Source organism: Anolis carolinensis, chromosome 1, assembly GCF_035594765.1.
Source record: "Anolis carolinensis isolate JA03-04 chromosome 1, rAnoCar3.1.pri, whole genome shotgun sequence".
Lineage (NCBI taxonomy): Eukaryota > Metazoa > Chordata > Lepidosauria > Squamata > Dactyloidae > Anolis > Anolis carolinensis.
The window spans coordinates 179,283,522-179,301,971 of NC_085841.1; the positions used below are offsets into that span (position 1 = coordinate 179,283,522).

The 18,450-nt window shown below is 39.8% G+C and overlaps 1 protein-coding gene across 4 annotated transcripts in view; it reads left to right on the forward strand.

The window, feature by feature from the left end:
• The window catches only part of fn1 (fibronectin 1), a 103,741-nt gene that overhangs the window by 64,186 nt on the left and 21,105 nt on the right, over nucleotides 1-18,450 (forward strand). The window contains exons 25-36 of one of the 4 annotated variants that reach the window (XM_008113554.2): nucleotides 432-704; nucleotides 2,195-2,377; nucleotides 4,493-4,582; nucleotides 6,330-6,599; nucleotides 7,408-7,524; nucleotides 8,449-8,613; nucleotides 10,251-10,406; nucleotides 11,703-11,816; nucleotides 14,178-14,447; nucleotides 15,496-15,683; nucleotides 16,791-16,878; nucleotides 17,106-17,282. In XM_008113554.2, the coding sequence (XP_008111761.2) occupies nucleotides 432-704; nucleotides 2,195-2,377; nucleotides 4,493-4,582; nucleotides 6,330-6,599; nucleotides 7,408-7,524; nucleotides 8,449-8,613; nucleotides 10,251-10,406; nucleotides 11,703-11,816; nucleotides 14,178-14,447; nucleotides 15,496-15,683; nucleotides 16,791-16,878; nucleotides 17,106-17,282 (2,091 nt within the window). The remainder of the gene's footprint in view (nucleotides 1-431; nucleotides 705-2,194; nucleotides 2,378-4,492; nucleotides 4,583-6,329; nucleotides 6,600-7,407; nucleotides 7,525-8,448; nucleotides 8,614-10,250; nucleotides 10,407-11,702; nucleotides 11,817-14,177; nucleotides 14,448-15,495; nucleotides 15,684-16,790; nucleotides 16,879-17,105; nucleotides 17,283-18,450) is intronic. The other 3 variants (XM_008113566.2, XM_008113572.2, XM_008113579.2) reach the window with 3 other exon arrangements.

An 18,450-nucleotide genomic window follows, 5' to 3' on the forward strand; every position in this document is an offset into this window, starting at 1 on the left:
CATGGAGTTAAAGGAGTAGGTCCAAAGGGTTGGTGCAGTCTTGCCAAGTTAATAATTATTTGGAGAAACAGGCCATCAGGAACTCAGATTTTCTTTTTATATATATGGTAATGGAGTGGTTGCCATTTCTGCCCTATCCTGAACATGTAATTGTTGCCAAAGAGTTTCATAGGCTTGGGCTGAATTTTTTGTTGTTGCATAAATTATAAGAAGGGACCAATCTGTAGCCAGTGTCTATGGACTGTAAATGGTGGATTTCATTATTGAGAAGGAAATATGACATATCACCGTAATGACTTTTCTATGCGCCTTGGTGTTAATTCACATGACCTGACAATCACTGCTTTCTCTCTCTCTCTCTCTTCCTTGTTGTTGTTGTGTTTTGCCTTTGTTTGTCTTTGCCTCCCTGTATTGCTCCCTTAACTTGATAGAGGTGCCCCAACTCACTGACTTAAGCTTTGTTGACATAACCGATACAAGCATCGCCCTGAGGTGGACCCCACTAAACGCCTCCACTATTATTGGCTACCGCATCACGGTGGTGGCAGCAGGAGAGAGTGTCCCCATTTTTGAAGATTTTGTGGACTCTTCAGTAGGATACTACACGATCACAGGGCTGGAGCCGGGCATTGATTATGAGATCAGCGTAATCACCCTCATTAATGGCGGAGAGAGTGCCCCCACTACGCTGACTCAACAAACGGGTGATTGTTGAAGAACAACGGTGTCCAAGTGCTGTTTCATGCTGTCACTAGCTACTTGGATGACTCTGTCTTCCTCATAGAAGAAATGGGCCACTTGTTTCTTTAGGGTGGGGTAGCTGCCAGATGCTTGTTCTAGATGTCAGAGAAACACTGCTTTACACAGTTTCATTACTGCATTACCCAAAATCTGCATTTGGATTTTGTAGTCTGTATTTGAGAGCACATCTACACTGTAGAATAAATGCAGTTGGATTCCACCTTAGCTGCCATGACTTGATGCTATGGAATCATGAGAGTTGTAATTTTACAAAGTCTGCCAAGGAGTACTGGTGTCACACAAGCTGCATGATTCCATAGTATTGAACCATTGTAATCACAGTAGTGTCAAACTACATTAATTCTACAGTGAAGAAGCACCCTCAATTACAAGGCTCAGCATCTCAGCAGGCACTTAATTCATTTGGCCTTTGCTGTTCTATCCTTAAGGTTCAGATGGGTAAAAGCAATTATCTTCATCATTTATTCTCCCAGCATTATAATGACTGTATAAGAGTCTATGGGACCTTCCACACAGCCATAACTCAGAATATCAAGGCAGAAAATCCCACAATGTCTGCTTTCAATTGGGTTATCTGAGTCTACACTGCTATATAAGCCAATTCAAAACAGAAAATGTGGGATTTTATTCAGCTGTGTGGAAGGGGCCTATATCTGAGCTGGACCAAACTCAAAATTCAAAATTTGTCAACTTATTCAATTTACCTGCCTCAAGCCGTGAGGAGAGGTGGGGAAGAATTATTATTATTATTATTATTATTATTATTATTATTATTATTATTATTATTATTATTAAGCAGCATCACAGTTGAAATAAACAGAATAATTTGGCAGTGGGTTAAAACTCTTTTGAGTTCTTTATCTCAATTATAACTCAATGGATACTTAATACAGTGGTCCAAGTTTTCAATTGAAGGGCAGAAATCATCCTCAAAATTCAAGCTAGTGACAGGTATGGCAGTCTGTGAAGGTTCTCTGTGCATGTACTGAAAATGACCTGAAATGCATGGAAGGCAGTGGGTACAATAGTGGAATGGTGACTTTACAACCTTTTCTCATAAAAGTAGTTGTAGAGTCCAAGAGACTTCACAGCTATGAGTCATCTTTTGATCGATATGCATGTTAGTGGAATGAAAGAAATAACTTTTTGAAGTTTTGCTATACAAGGAATTTAACTTCTGTCATCCGATACTGGTTAATGGACCAAGACATTCGAAGTGCTTTATATTAGCCTTACTTTAGTGGAATGAAACATTACAGCAATTTTAACTTTAGTGGAATGAAACAGTATAGATCAGTAGTGTATGTGCATGGATCATACTCAGTAGTGGGGATCTGTGGTTCCTTTGCATGACATTGTATATCTTTGAACTGGTATTGAAATGCATTCATTCTCCTCCCAAATAATAAACCGCATTTTTCTTTAAATGTAGCTGTCCCTCCCCCCACCGATCTACGCTTCACCAATGTGGGACCTGACACCATAAGAGTAACCTGGACTCCACCAGCATCCATTGAATTGACCAGTTTCCTTGTCCGGTTCTCACCTGTAAAGAATGATGAGGATGTTACAGAGCTGTCTATCTCTCCTTCTGACAATGCAGTCGTTTTAACAAGTAAGTTACTAATGTACATTGTTTAACTGTGTACTTGACATTCAGTGAGATAACAGCAATCGCCCAATTTTTTCCCCAGCCTCACCCTTTTCAGAAATGTTCTCTAAGATTTCAAGTTCCTTTTTACCAGTAGTTTCCCATTACTACCAAACACTGGTATGGATCCCTTGGCCTTCCACTGGCTCGTATATTCCTTTTATATCGCAGACAAGAAGAATTGTGGGTGAGATTTTCTGTGTGGAAGGGAATGTAATTGATAACATGGACATTGCCCAGAAATGAATTTCAGATTTCTGTTTGGTCTTGGTAGGGCCAATGCAAAGTAAAACTGATATAAGAAGTTGAATATATTAAACAGAGTTAGAAGATTCCAGTATACTCATTTATTCCAATGAAGTTACAGGCTATATGCAAACTAATGACTAAAAATACAGCCAGTCTTCTAAATTCATGTGGTTAGGAGCTCCGGACCCTTGCAAAATCTCACATTTAATGGTAACAAATGAGCATTTTTAAGGCTTGCTAAACAGGTTGACTTTCCTTTTTATGAAGTGCAGTTGAAGTACTTTCTCCAGAGTAAATCTACTATAAACACTGCACAACAGATTTATGTAAGGTCTAAAACAGCCACTAGGTGACATTCACAAACCTCTTACTATTGCCAATTTTTTCGAGACTCCAACATTGAGCTAAAGATCCCATTTGTGGACAAGCTCCATAGATTAAGAATCAGTGCTCTAACCTAACTTGATGATCAGGTTTTGGCAGTAGTATAGAGGTGTATAATCAAATCCTCAAAAGTGGAACCTGCAAACGTGGAGGGCCAACTGTATAAAACCAAATTGTGTAAAGACTTACATACATTTTTGCTGTAGTGAAGGCAGGTTCAGACATGAGAAGGAGGTAGTGGTAGGTTGATATAATTTAACTTTTATTTATGTGTTATGGCACTTGTATGTGCTTCTGTAAGCTGCCATGAATTCACAAGAACTAAAATATGGTTCGCAGCCTCATTGTTATTACTACGGATAATAACACAGCCCAACCAAAAAACATTTATTGGTGCTTTCGTTTTTAGGCCTGTTCCTGGTGTTATTTGGGGTGCTGATTCAGAAAATTGTATTGGATAGACCACATCTGCTCTAGATTATTAAATATGGTTTTCTGTAGGGGAGCAGATGGCGAGTACTGGGTGGCATAGGTTCTGTATCAGAAACTAGAGCTGATGTGTTCTATCCAATGCAATTTTCTGAATCAGCACCCCAAATAACCAAACTGAATCTAAAGTTGCCCAAAAACGGATTCGTAACCCTTTTGGTACTAATGTTGGAGAGTGGTCCCTGGTCAAAGTGGTTCCTGGTGAAATGGTCCCTAATCAAAGTGATCCCTGGTCAAAAAAGGTTGAGAAACACTGGTGTAGAGCATATGTGAGAATCATGTGTGACCATTTAGATGTTGCTGGACATCAGCTCAGGGCAATTCTCATCCTTGTTTATGTTTTCTAAGGCTGCTAGGAGTAGAAGTCCATCAACATCTGGAAGTCCTGATGACTCCCACACCTGTTATAGAGTATAGAAAACAAGGAGAAGACAGATTTGTCCATCACTTTGGAAAGAGAGGGCTTTTGGAATCGTTTTATTAGTTTCTATGTAGTAGGAGATGCTGGTGATGATGCCCTTGCAAAAAAGGAAGTGGAAAAGCAGTTGAAAAGGCAGTACATGTGGGAAGTTGGGGGTGGGAGATGTTACTGGTTGGAAAAATCCAAGTTATTTTTTAAGATAGTGGTTCTTAACTTATGGGTCCCCAGATGTTTTGACCTTCAACTCCCATAAATCATAACAGCTAGTAAATTGGCTGGGATTTCTGGGAGTTGTATGCCAAAACACCTGGGGACCCACAGATTGAGAGCCACTGCCCTAAGAGATAGTATAGCATGTTCACCTGGAATGATGTTTAGACCTCTTTATACACTCAGATGTTGCAACTGCATATTTGTTAAGGAAAAATATTCAAGCCGAAGTACTCTTTCACTCAAAAAGCTGAGATTTATCGTCTGCCCCCCCCCCCCTACAGTTGTGTAATTGACCTTGAACTGTTTATCTTTTCAATCTTCAGATCTCCTGCCTGGCACTGTTTATTTGGTCAGAGTCTACAGTGTGTATGAACAACATGAGAGCAAACCTCTGAGTGGAGAGCAGAAAACAGGTTTGTAGATTACGAATGATTGACATTATTTTCTTCAGTTTTGCTTTAAGAAGGAAGGCCTGTATTTTAATACATACCTTTTTCAAATATGCTCTGCCATTTTTGAAGATCATTTCTACTTCTGGATGCAGACAAATTGTGGCTTTTTAGATCTTTAACATTCATGCTTGAATTTAATGACAGTTTAAGACTTAGAATTTAAAATCTAAGTTTAATATGACTAGCAGTCTGTTTGTAGGAATATTTACCCAGATTCCTCTGAGTGTGATGGAACTTATGTCCAAGTATATGGCAACTTACAGGGAGCGGTCAACCCCCCTATTCAAGGAGCTCCACTGGCTGCCAATTATTTTTCGGTCCCAATTCAAGGTGCAGGTTCTCACCTATAAAGTCCTAAACGGTTCGGGACCCGCCTACCTTCGTGACCGTGTTTCCCCCTATGAACCTGCATGACCTCTTCGTTCAGCTGTGGAGGCCCTTCTCTTGCTCCCACTTCCATCACAAGCTTGTGTCCCAGTTACAGGGCCACTGAGACCCCTTCCATGCAGCTGAATAAAATCCCACATTATCTGCTTTGAACTGAAATATATGGTAGTCTGGACACAGATAACTCAGTTCAAAGCAGATACAGTGGAATTTTCTGCCTTGATATTCTGGGATATATGGCTGTGTGGAAGGGCCCTGAGTTGTGAACTGAGTTTGCTGTTTTTAAATTTTAGCATTGAAAACATTGCAAAACTTGGACAATTACTTTAACGAGCGGCAGGTTATGATTCTATTGTAAGGATCCCCAAAAGTAATTACCTCCATTATAGTTTTGACACTTTTCTGTTTTCTCAGAAATTAGATAAATTCCACCATTGTACTTATCACTATGTCCAAAATGTAAAACTTTGATTACAGAGAAAAAGCACTAAGTAGGTAATTTGATTTCCTGCTTGGGCGGGCTGTGGTGCAGGCTGGTGAGCAGCCTGCTGCAATAAATCACTCTGACCATGAGGTCATGAATTCGAGGTGAGCACCCATCAATAAAAAAATAAAAAAATTAGGAAGTGCCGTCACAGTGGATGATGAAGCAGCTGCTATGCTGCACCACACTAAATAGTGATGTGTCCCAGTTACAGGGCCACTGAGGTTAAATTGTCTCTGCATCTGTCTCTGTCTCGGTTATATGTGTATATGGGGATTGAATGTGATAGTGATGTGTCCCAGTTACAGGGCCACTGAGGTTAAATTGTCTCTGCGTCTGTCTCTGTCTCGGTTTTATGTGTATATGGGGATTGAATGTTTGCCCTATATGTATATAATAATGTGATCCGCCCTGAGTCCCCTTCGGGGTGAGAAGGGCGGAATATAAATACTGCAAATAATAAATAAATAAATAAATAAATAAATTTTCCCTCCCAGGCTGTTACATTCCAAGTTACTATTCTTCTTGAAAAAGGAGGTGGGGTTTAATGTTTGAATAAGCTAGCTTGATCTTTGTTTTCCTAAATCAAGGAGTTGGAGTTGGTTATCCAGTCCAAATCCATTATGCCATGCAGGGATACACAACCAAAGCACTCCTGACAGATGTCCATCCGGCTTCTGTTTAAAACACACTCCAATGCAGTGTATTCCACTGCATATTTTTATATCTCAAAAAATGTCCATTTTGTGTCCGGTCATAGTATGTGTAATGTAAATATGTGGGGTCTGTTTGCCTCCATCTGAGATGTATTGGTATAATTTTTCTTGCAAAAAATAGGTCTTGATTCCCCAACTGGGCTGGACTTCTCAGAAACGACAGCTCACTCTTTCACTGTCCATTGGATGGCCCCTCGCGCTCCCATCAATGGCTACAAAATTCGCCATTACCCTGAGCAAGGAGGAAGCCGGCCCAAGGAGCACCGCATTGCTCCCTCTCGCAATTCCATCACTCTCACGGACCTGATTCCAGGGTCCGAATATGTGGTCAGCATTTCTGCCTTCAACGGAAAAGAGGAGAGCTTGCCCTTGATTGGACATCAAAGTACAGGTAAGGGGCTGAGAGGTAAATGAAAAGAGAGGTTACATTTCTGGGAACAGCTCACTGGGAGGGGAGAATTTTCCACTTTTTTCGTGTCAGAAGCAACTGCAAGTCACTTCTGGTGTGAGAACTGGCCGTCTGCAAGGACGTTGTCCCCTTGTGGGAAACTTCTTTCATGTCCCCGCATGGAGCTGGAGCTGATAGAGGGAGCTCATCCACACTCTCCCCGGGTTGGATTTGAACAACCCAACAACCCAACCTTCAAGTCAGCAGTCCTGCTGGCACAAGGGTTTAATTCACTGCACCACTGAAACTAATAAAACTAATAAAATAACTTTTATTTTAGGCTTTTAAAATGTTTTAAAAAGGGTATGTTAGGATTTTTGAATCGTTTTTATCTTTGTACTCTTTTAATTCCCTTTATTTTTTCATTGACTCTGGAGCCCTTGTGGCCAAGGAGGTGATACAAAAATATATTTGATAAATCAAGACATTTCCTCAAATCCTCTACTCACAGGTTGGAAAACATCACAGCTGTGATCTTACCTCTTGCTCTGAGATATGGGATAGAGAGTTTGGCTGGGAGGAAGGAGGAAGCAAACCAAAATTAGATGAAACTTCCCAAAGTTAAACTAGATACAGTTAAGTTTTGTGACAAGGGTTGTCTTGTGTATCTCCGCTGCTCATGAACTCTGCCGGCACCTCCCTCCAACATCCCTTTTATTTAAAAAATTCTAGATAATTACAAAAAATACTCCAGACTGCTGTAAAAGCTCTTTGTTCATTGCTTACACTTTGTTTAAACTTGTCTATCTAGTTTCCGATGTTCCAAGAGACCTCCATGTCACTGCCACCAGCCCCAGTAGCTTGGTCATCTCCTGGGAGCCCCCAGCTGTTACTGTTCGATACTACAGGATCACTTATGGTGAAACAGGTTAGTCTTGCATGAAGTCCTCAAAGATAGAAACAAAGAAGTGCTAACGAGAGGATTTAAAATAAACCGAGTTCAACTTTGCCTGAATGTATTAGTCCCAAATAGAATAGACTCAATAAATCTGTTGCTGAATAGTGAGTCAATCTGTCGGTGTGTCCAGCTGATTCAGTGTGTCTTCTGCAACCAGGGCGATATATAGGTTTCAAGCCACTTTGGCTCTTATATTGCCTTTGCAGTTCTGACTTTGAGAGCTGGTGTCGTGTAGTTGTTTGAACATTGGAGAACAGCACTGAAGACCAGGGTTCAAGTCCCTGCTTAGCCATTGGAAGCCACCTTTGGAACTTCTCAGAGGAAAGGAATGAAGGAATATTGCAATGAGACTACTGTGATTAGATTGTTTTGGGATTACCATAAATCAGAGATGACTTGAAAGCACACAACAAAATGGTGGCTTTAGGATGTTTAGTTGTGAAGCTGACCTGAGTCCTGTCCCCTCCCCCCCGGGGTGTGTGTGTGAGAAGGTAGGGATACAAATGTATGAAATAAAGGATCCTTCTCCACTCCATATAAAATCCAGATTATATTATTTGAACTGGATTATATGGCAGTGTAGACTCATATAATCCAGTTCAAAGCAGAAAATGTTGATTATTTGCTTTGATAATCTGGATTGTATGGCAGTGCAGAAGGAGCCTAAGAGATGATGTACAAGGTCAGTGGTTTTTTTCCTCATCTTGCCCTGGAGATAAGTGCTGGATTACTAAATAAATGGCTCTCTTTGCTGCTCTATGGCATGAATTGCCCGTGGGCATTCTTTTTGTTTTCTAAATATTTTCATGGTTGATTATAGTTAAGAGAAACTCTTCCCATATGTGATAGCTCTGTGGTGATGCATTCTTGGTTTGTTTGCACTACTGTCCATAGGGAGCAGTGGGCCTGTTCAAGAGTTCACAGTACCCGGACACATGTCCTCTGCAACCATCCCTGGCCTTAAACCTGGAGCAGACTACACCATCACCGTATACGCAGTTACTGGGCGTGGAGACAGTCCTGCCAGTAGCAAACCAGTGACAGTCAACTACAGACTTGGTAAGACCAGGACGCAAATTCAGAAAAAGCAGATAAACCAATTCAACCCATTTGCCTTAGATAGTGATTCTGCCCATCATATACACAGAGCTTTTTCCTGGGTACAAGATCTGTAGTTTTTATTAGCCTGCATAAGAAAACATACAAATGGCGCAGGCAGTAAGCACTGTCGCGTCTCTTAATCTATGGGTTCAGCCAATCACAGCTTGAAAATTGTTGGATAAAGAATTCCAAAAAGCGAACTTTGATTTTGCCCTACATTGAGCACTATTCAGAAGTGTATACATGCCTTGCTGTAACCTCTTGCACTCATTTGAAATCTTCACCATTTTATTTAAAGGACACCATTGATATAATGCAGTTGTTCTCAACCTGTAGATCCCCAGGTGTTTTGGCCTACAACTACCAGAAATCCCAGCCAGTTTACCAGCTGTTAGGATTTCTGGGAGTTGAAGGCCAAAACATCTGGGGATTCACAGGTTGAGAACCACTGATATAATGGAACATATCCACAAATGTTGGTATCCATGCTGAGTCCTGGAACCAAACCCCAGTGGATACTCAGTGCCCACTGCATTGACACATATCTCAATCTGGTCAAGCACTCTGATATCCAGCAGAAGTTGGGCATATGAGTTTAGGAAAGTTACAAAGGGCATGAGGTCCTTACTTGCCCCTGTGACATGTCTTGTGAGGGTCTCCTGCCTCTGACTATCTTTCTCATTTACTTATGCCCCATTTAAAGTTCTGGATGACACAACTGAAGTCAATAAAAAAAACAAATCACTGTCAAAATAATAGTTATAGTGAACAGAAACAAAATAAAAACCAAAAAGAATAATTGCAGCCAACTCCATGACAGTTGCTTTATAATGGCTGACATTATCGTTATTAATCTGCAAAATAAGTACAAACAAAAATATTTGCTTGGCATTTAAAACTCAGCCAGTGATTTGATCAGAGAAAGGTCATGAGTAACGAATGGGAATCCCTTATTGAGGCAGAAGAAAAATAAATAAATGTTGACCTTTGTTTTTGATGATTGGTAAGAATTGTTATGGAAAGAGGAATATTGACTTGAGTGCCAGCGAGGGAAGTATGAATAATATGTATGTACATGTAACTATGGAGAGGAAGATTGGAAGTCAAATTTCTTTTTCTATTTCTCTATTTTTCATTTTGTACTTTTTATTGTATCATTTTGATTTCTAGTTCTTTATTTTGCAAAGGCTTCCTTTTTAACACACTTGTTTATTTGGCGCTTTGTTGATTCTGCATGTTTTGGATTTTTAAAAGTATTTTTTTCTACTTTACCAAGGAGAGCAAATGAATAATTGAATGAATAATGGTTAATGCATTGCATAATAAGTAAGTTTAAAAGTGATAAAATAAAGGAAATCACAAGCAGCTAAATTGTTTTAGACCAAAAGTGGGCAACAGCGACCGCAATTAACCAAATGCAAATAGTGTATAAATGTTGGAAGTATTGAACTGGTTCATGCATATATACATGTATAGATAGAGAGATAGATTTGTTTCACTTTTTAGGAACATGTAAATTGAAAATTTAAAAAATCATATTCGGGTAAAAAAAATAGAGGCATAGTGACTGAAAAGTTTCAATACATTTCATGCAGAGATTGATACACCATCCCAGCTACAAGTTACGGATGTGCAAGATAGCAGCATCAGAGTGAGATGGCAGCCTTCCTCCTCCCCAGTTACTGGCTACAGAGTGACAGCTGCCCCAAAGAATGGCCATGGCCCCACAAAAACAAGAGTCCTCTCTGCAGGTAAGAAGTTTGGGCAGACACCATTTTTGAATCAGAATTAGATGGCTCCTCTTAGCTGGAATTGAAGAAATGAGACCCATCAGTTATGCCTTACTGGCTAGCAAGCCAAAGTGTGAAGACAGCCATGATTGCTTTTCTTGTTGGATGTTCTGAAATACTGAATCTAGAATAAAGGTCTCACTGTCTCTTTGCTCTTGTCAGGGAGAGATGGAGAGGATGTGGCAAGACTGGCAAATGATGACCAATACTCAGTAGAACTGCTAAGAATAAAGTCATTGGTATCCAAAACTAATGTAACTATAGTGTAAAAGTAAAACTGAACTGCATAAACAAAAATAAAAGCACATCGGCTTTTAAAAAAAATTAACCCATATTTTTATAAAGATATGGTACAACAAGGCCCTCAGAATTGCAGAACCCATACCTGCTGTTTCCCTTTTGTGGGGAAAATATCTCTAAGAGTCCAGGCAATTCTGTGTCAAGCTTTCCCCTTCGGTAACCACAGGACTATGTTAGAAGACTAGCAACTTTCTAGAGAGGATACCTCTTTAGGTGCTCCAATGCGTGACTATTGTATGTCAGGAGTGAATAATGATTTTTCTTCATATCAGGTAACTACAGTTCAGACAAGAATTTATCTCTAATGGATATAGATTGTTGATATAGTATACTAAAACCAAATCTTCCATATACCAACAGAAGCACATACCTGAGGCCTAGTTTAATGGCTAGAACCTCAAGAAGCATGCAGCTAGTTCTGTGTGCATGTGCAGATATTCTGAAAGTTGCATATAAATATAATAACTTCTCCACATTTATGCTGGATGACCTGTTAAGAGAAGGACAGAACAACAACTCTACAATGTTGAGCGGTTATAATCTTGTTGTTACAAAGTTGTTAAGTTACATCCTAAGAGTGTTTTAGCCCATGCTGCTCAGGTTATTACTGACATTTATTTAGAACATTTCATTCTGTTCTTTCATATGTTTTCAAAAAGAGATGCTAATGTCCAATAGACTCCACTGAAACTGATGCTGCAGCAAAGGATTTCTGTTTTTTTTTTTTTTTTGCATTTTGGAGAAAGTTTCGTGTATGGAATCTATTAACGAAGCATTTTTTTTACTTTGGAACAACTGGTTTGTTTAAATGCATCACATTGGCTTTTAAAGTTTTTTTTTCTATCTGAATTTAAAATGGACACTGTTGGCCAGGGTCTAAGTTCAGTTGTGCTGGATTTAGATCATTTATCAGTCAACTTCATTTGAAACTAATTTGTTATTGGACTTCTATTGCAGAACAAACTGAAGTTACAATAGAGGGACTGCAGCCTACGGTCGAGTATATAGTTAGCGTCTATGCCCAGAGTCAAAATGGAGAAAGCCAACCACTGGTTGAGACAGCTGTTACAAGTATGTGTTTTGCATCTTCTGGGTTTTGTTGCAAGACTGTGGTATCTCCAAATCCTTGAGTCTATTGCTAGAACACTGGAAGTTGCAGAAAGCAGCATCACTCTCACCAATACAACCTGGAGAAGTAGCTGAAATACAATCCCTTCCCTCATCTCCAAAAGCTGTGCTTTTAATATATCTGGAAAATGGTCTATGCAAAAACATAATCCTAATTGCCTTTGGGTAAATCCGTGGGAAATGTTTTGATATGATTTTTTTTCTATACTAAGATAGTAAAGGTGATTTTTTTCAAGAATATGGAATCCTCTTTATAACTGATATCTAATCCAGATAATATGGCTCTGTATTCATTTTAACAGCCCCTGGAAACTAAAATATGAAGGTGGAATGAATTGGAACTTCTAAATTTGAATATTGAAATCCAGAATTTAAAATCTAAATATAAAATTCTGGTTAAAAAATGTTTCCCCTGTCTATGAGGAATTATGTAGAGCTATTGCCTCATTTTAACACTGAAGCAAGTCTATATGGCATCCACCACTATTTCCTTTATGTTGTCCTCATTGGTATAGACTTGCCTGCAGAAAAAAAAAAGAATTTGATATTTTCTCTGTCACTGACATAAAGCTAGTGAGGAATCCTGTAGGGTCAACAGAGTTCTATTTGTTACCTTCTCCCTTAGTCAATTCATAGGAAAATATGAAGAGATGTGTAGGGATATCGCTGCAAGGGTATATGGCTGCAAAATAAGGGATTTTTATTCCCAAGTAAGAATTCTGCCCTTCAAATGGGACTTCCTTTTAGTCTCCTAACATCTAGCATTGCAGTAAGAATTCTATTGAGCATTTAGAAATACATCTGTAGTTTGTCCCAGTCTAGCCTTAGAGAGTTCTCTCCAAGTTTTCCAAATTTTATGGTGAAAGGAAGAATCTGATCTTAAAAACATAGAAAATAAATCAGTTGAAAGAAAAGGAAAGCAATACTCTTGAGCCCCAAGCTTAAATAAATCATCTTTCTACCTGGAAGGCATAGAAAAACCACAACTAACATCGCTTTGCTGTCAATAATGGCAAAAATAAATGACGTTTTGACTCTTCTTTTGAAAATGAAATAGCTTGTGGAAGTTAGCCAAGAGCCCAAGCCTGTGCACAGAAGGAAGGCCTGCTGTTAGCCATGGATACTTTCTTAAGTAAGCAGTCCTAGGGCTGCAGTGCTGGCTTCCCTGACAACTTTCAGATGGATTCCTGCTGCTGTCCATGGTTTCAGTGCAGCTTCCAATGTTAACTTTTCAGTGCATGGAAGCATTCCTAGAAGTCAAGTCTGTGTTCAGAGGCAGCTTGAAAAAATGAACATAGATTTATATACTTCTGGACTTTTGAAGCCATTCATCATTGTCCTAGTGCCTCTCCAGGGGCTTTTTTGGACATGGACAGTGACCTAGAACCATTCTGAAACTGTAACATCCAATGACCAAATGGTTCCCTTAATTGGTGGTTATTTATGTGATTTAATGAGCATCATATGCACACATCATATAATTTGAAAAGGTATTTTGGGTTGAATAATTGATGCACAATTACTGATTTTTGAAAAAGATCTGGCCTGGTGACTCTTTGTAGTCAATTACAGCCCTATAACATGGCTGTCAGCCTGGTTACCTGATGATGCTGGTGCAGAGAAGTTCTTGGGAAGGGGAGACTATTTGGATTAGAGTTCTGGGCTAGCAAATAAGATAAAATAAAATAAAGGATTGCTGGACCACAGGAGGAGCATTTGTGGGTGGTAAATTTGTAGCAATTTTCATCATCTTTTGCCCATTTCAAATACAGCCAAGGCTGTTGTCTGAAAGGGGGCTGACTGTAGTAGATTCCCTTACTTGTTTGGTTTCCTAGTCTGTAGCTGAAGCATCAAAGTTAACAGGTGGATCTGCTGACGAGACGATGTATCTTTGTCTGTCTAGATCAGCCATGGCATTTTCCTGCAAGAACATGCATTTATACACATTGGAAATGTTATCTTTTTGGACTACAATTCCCAGAATCTGCCAGCCACCCTGGCTACTTTGGGATAATAGTTCCATAACAGCAAAAATGCTTCTAAGCTCTAGTTCATTGCAAGATTCTCTGCATCAGCATAACAAGCAACTGGGTATTAGTTTTATGCATAGTGCAACTTCTGTTACGCAGCTGCAAATGCCTTCATGAGGCTTCCCAGGAAGTTCACAGGGAAACAATTCTATTCCTGAATGTTCAGAAATAGAAGATTGCTATGCTTGCCTATAACAACATGCTTTGTGCCACCCCAATCTGCTTCTCTCCCTTCCCCCTCCACTTAACCTATCATCATTAATTTGCCTAACAGAAATTGACCGCCCCAAAGGACTGACATTCACTGAGGTGGATGTCGATTCCATCAAAATTGCTTGGGAAAGCCCCCAGGGGCAAGTCTCCAGGTACAGGGTGACCTACTCCACCCCTGAGGATGGAATCCAGGAGCTCTTCCCTGCTCCAGATGGTGAAGACGACACTGCAGCACTTCATGGCCTCAGGCCGGGTACTGAGTACACTGTCCGCATCATTGCCTTGCACGATGGCTTGGAGAGCCTGCCTCTGGTTGGGACCCAGTCCACAGGTACACACAGAGTGATGCCACATGGTGGCCAGTTGGCAGCTGTGTCCTTCTTTGTCCATCAGGCTAGATAGGCTCTGAGGAGCAGCTAGTGGTGAGGAACCGTATTCTGGGGAAACTGTGGGTGGGACTGTTTGTGTGTCCATGTGTATGTCATCAATATTTGGGGTGAGGGTTGGATAGACAATTAATTCCATTCAAGGTTATTAGACAATAAATGTAGCTTGATGGGCTACATAAGTGGAAATAATAATAATCATCATCATCATCATCATCACCACCACCACCCCACCTTTCCTTTCAGGGTTAAAACATAACTGTTACACACAACAGTTTTAAAATACATATAACATAGACAACATCAATTAAATCTAGGCGGTGCTGTGACTCAGATGTAGTTCAGTACAATGCTAGTTCTCCTTGTGAGAGCAAGATGTCCTCTCGTAGGGACAGGTCTATCCTCTACCCATTACACTGCCTGTCAAATCACAAAAGAACTCTGGGGCTGATCTTGGGAATATTCTATCTCCATATCCAACTAATTCACTTTTTAAAGAAGTCCAAGCTTTTAAATTTACTTTTATTTGTTTAATCTTGGGGGAATAAAATGAGTATTTAATCTTGTTCATGAGTCTTGACTCATGGCCCTTGCAAATTAGATTTCTTATGCTCAAACTAAATACAGTTATAAGGGCCTTGGGTAAGAGGTGTTTCCCTGAATATATCACAGGTACAAAATTTGTGGTGTTCTTCATCTACAGGAGTGCATATAAGAAGACAATGAACGGATAGAAAATGCTGGCATATAAGGCGTTCTCTGGACCATTGTTTTTCAAGCTATCTCATGTGGGGCGCTGGCACACCCCCCCCCCCAATGTGATAGGGACTGGAAATATATTTGTGTCCTTTAGCTAGAACTGCTTATCTTGGGAACTCTTTGTGGACTGAGAGCTTAAAACTTATGGGTCAGTGACCAGGGACAACCACGTTTGTGTAGCTCTGAAATGGATTAGTTCCACAACGATCTCATTTTTTATCCTAAATTTAACAGCAATTCCACCTCCAACAAATCTGAGGTTTGGTCAAATTACTCCAACCAGCGTGACTATCACCTGGACCGCACCAAATGTTCGGCTGACTGGCTACCGTGTCAGAGTGAATCCAAAGGATAAAAATGGGCCAATGAAAGAAATTAATGTCTCTCCTGATAGCACATCTGCTGTTGTTTCGGGACTCATGGTAAGCCTTTCTTCTCTACCCTGCTGGATGTTGTGCCTTTTCAAATTCTGTGGGACAAAAGTTCAACTTATTTTGAGCTTTGCTTTGAATTTAGAAAATGAAATGGGTGGAATGACAGTAGTCATTATTTCTTGGTAATTAACATTTGTCTCATTTGTTTGGAAAACTGAATGTTCCATCTAAATCCTTTCATGGCATATGGAATGTAACTTAGATAGGGCAGTAGTATCCCAAGGCCAAGATATTATTTTTCTGGTGGTTTCTCTATAGTTTATTTTATTGGGAAAATGGATGCACTCTAGAGGTAAAAGGAATCAAGATTTACCTGTCTTTTTTCTACTCCGAGGTCCATACTTGATGTCAAAGGGAAGCCATATTTGTCTATTGATATTCATATCCAGTTCACATATAAAGCAAGGTGCTGGCTGAGAATAAAGTCATATTTTAATATCAACAATGGATTAATAATAATAATAACTTTATTTTTATATCCCACCACCATCTCCCAAGGGGACTCGGGGTGGCTCACATGGGGCAAGGCCCAACAACACAGTTAAAATAAAAATGCATAAAAACTATTCACAACATAAAATAATATAAAATTACATGGGTTTGGAGAGTTGAGTCCTTCCAGTGCTCCCTGGTCAAATTTTTACATGGTTTTTAAGTGTCAAACTTGGGCCAATGGACCACGCAGACTCAATCATGAGAAACACATGGTATTTTCAGGATTATCTGTCTGAACCTAACCCACCTCACTAGGTTGTTATAGGAATAAAATGTATCAAATAAATGCATTCATACATTCTGATCTCATCCCAGTCTACTGCTTGCAGCAGAACCCAAGATGGAAGAAAAACCGCTGGTTGGACAGTATGAGAATGAGATATTTTTCTTGAAAAAAACCCAAACAAAACCCCAAACTCTGAATGAGGGACAACATATAACTTAGTGTTCCTGTCAAGTCTTGTTTGGCCTTGAGGTCTAAATATATTTCATCACATCTGCTTAGAAAATAAATGGCTAAGAGCTTTTTTGAAGTAGGTTATTTGTCAGATTTTTATGGCCTTCCAAATAACGAACAGTGTGTGATTTTGTTATTTCTAGGTGGCAACCAAATATGAAGTCACTGTCTATGCTCTGAAAGACTCTCTGACCAGCAGACCTGCCCAGGATGTATTCACTACTCTAGAGAGTAAGTTAGCCTACCTGTCAAAATAATTCTAAATTAACTGAGCCAGGATGTATAAAGATTAGAATGTTTGAGGTTATATGTGTGCGTTGGGGGAAGAGGCAAGTCAGAGAAAAAAAGCTAGAACAATTTGACATTGTATATAGTAAAACTATGGAATTTCCCACCATGAACTCATGCATATGACCATTCTGTCAACTATGATATTCTTCCATTTGTTTAATGTATAGATGTCAGCCCTCCTCGCCGGGCACGTGTCACAGATGTCACAGAAAGAACCATCACAATTACCTGGCGTACCAAGACTGAGACAATCACTGGTTTCCAGATCGATGCCATCCCAGCAAGTGGTCAGAACCCAGTCCAAAGGACGATTGGCCCTGATGTGAGGACCTACACCATCACTGGTAAGTTAGTTTCTTCCTACATGTCACTATGCTCCAGGAACACAGTTCTTTCTGCATCTGGGATGCAAGCCAGAAGGTGAACCTGCCACTTGAGGGTGCCATGCAAACAGGAATTATATGTGTCAGTACCATTTAGGCTTCCGTTGGAGCCCATGTTATTTTTATATCACACATTTTGAGATCGATATGGGTAAAGGAGGACAATTCCTAGAAAATAACAACAGTGAATATGACTTAAGATGTAAAGGTAAAGGTTTTCCCCTGACATGAAGTCTAGTTGTGTCTGATTTTGGGGGTTAGTGCTCATCTCCATTTCTAAGCTGAAGAGCCGGCATTGTCCGTAGATGTCTCCAAGGTCTTGTGGCCGGCATGTCTGCATGGAGCACCATTACCTTCCCGCCGGAGCAGTGTCTATTGATCTACTCACATTTGCATGTTTTCAAACTGCTATGTTGGCAGAAGTTGGGCCTAACAGCAGGAGCTCACCCCGCTCCCCGGATTTGAACCACCGACCTTTCGGTCAGCAAGTTCAGCAGTTCAGCAGTTTAACTCATTGCACCATTGGAGGCTCCAGACTTAAAATGAATGTTTAGAAAAATAACGTGTTCAAGAATGAAGGAATATCCTGGCTTGGCTAAGAGTTTAACAGGAGACATGATAATTCAGTATTCGAAAAGATGTCATATTGAGGAGGGAGCAAGCTTGTTTTCTGGTGCTCCAGAGACTAGCACATTGAGAAACTGATTTGAGCTTCAGGAAAGAGATTCTATCTACCCAAACATTGGGAAGAACTTCCTGATGGTTAGAACTGTCTCATAGTGTAATAAGCTGTCTCAGAGTATAGTGGAGTCTTTTCTTCTGGAGATTTTAAAAGAGAAACTGGAATGCTATCTGTCAGGAGTCTTTTAATGATGTATTCCTAAATCATCATCATCATTATTTGTTATTTATTACCCACTTCTCCTTTTGACTCGAGGCGGGGCACACCACAGTGAAATACATCTATAAAATCGCATATTAAAACAGTTAAAATGCAAACATAAAAACATACACATACATGAGACAAAAGTTAAAACACCATGAACATAGAATGTGATTTAAAAGTCGTAGTGAAAGTTAAATGAGGCCTGTCAAAAGAGATAGATCTTCAATTGTGTTTTAAATTATG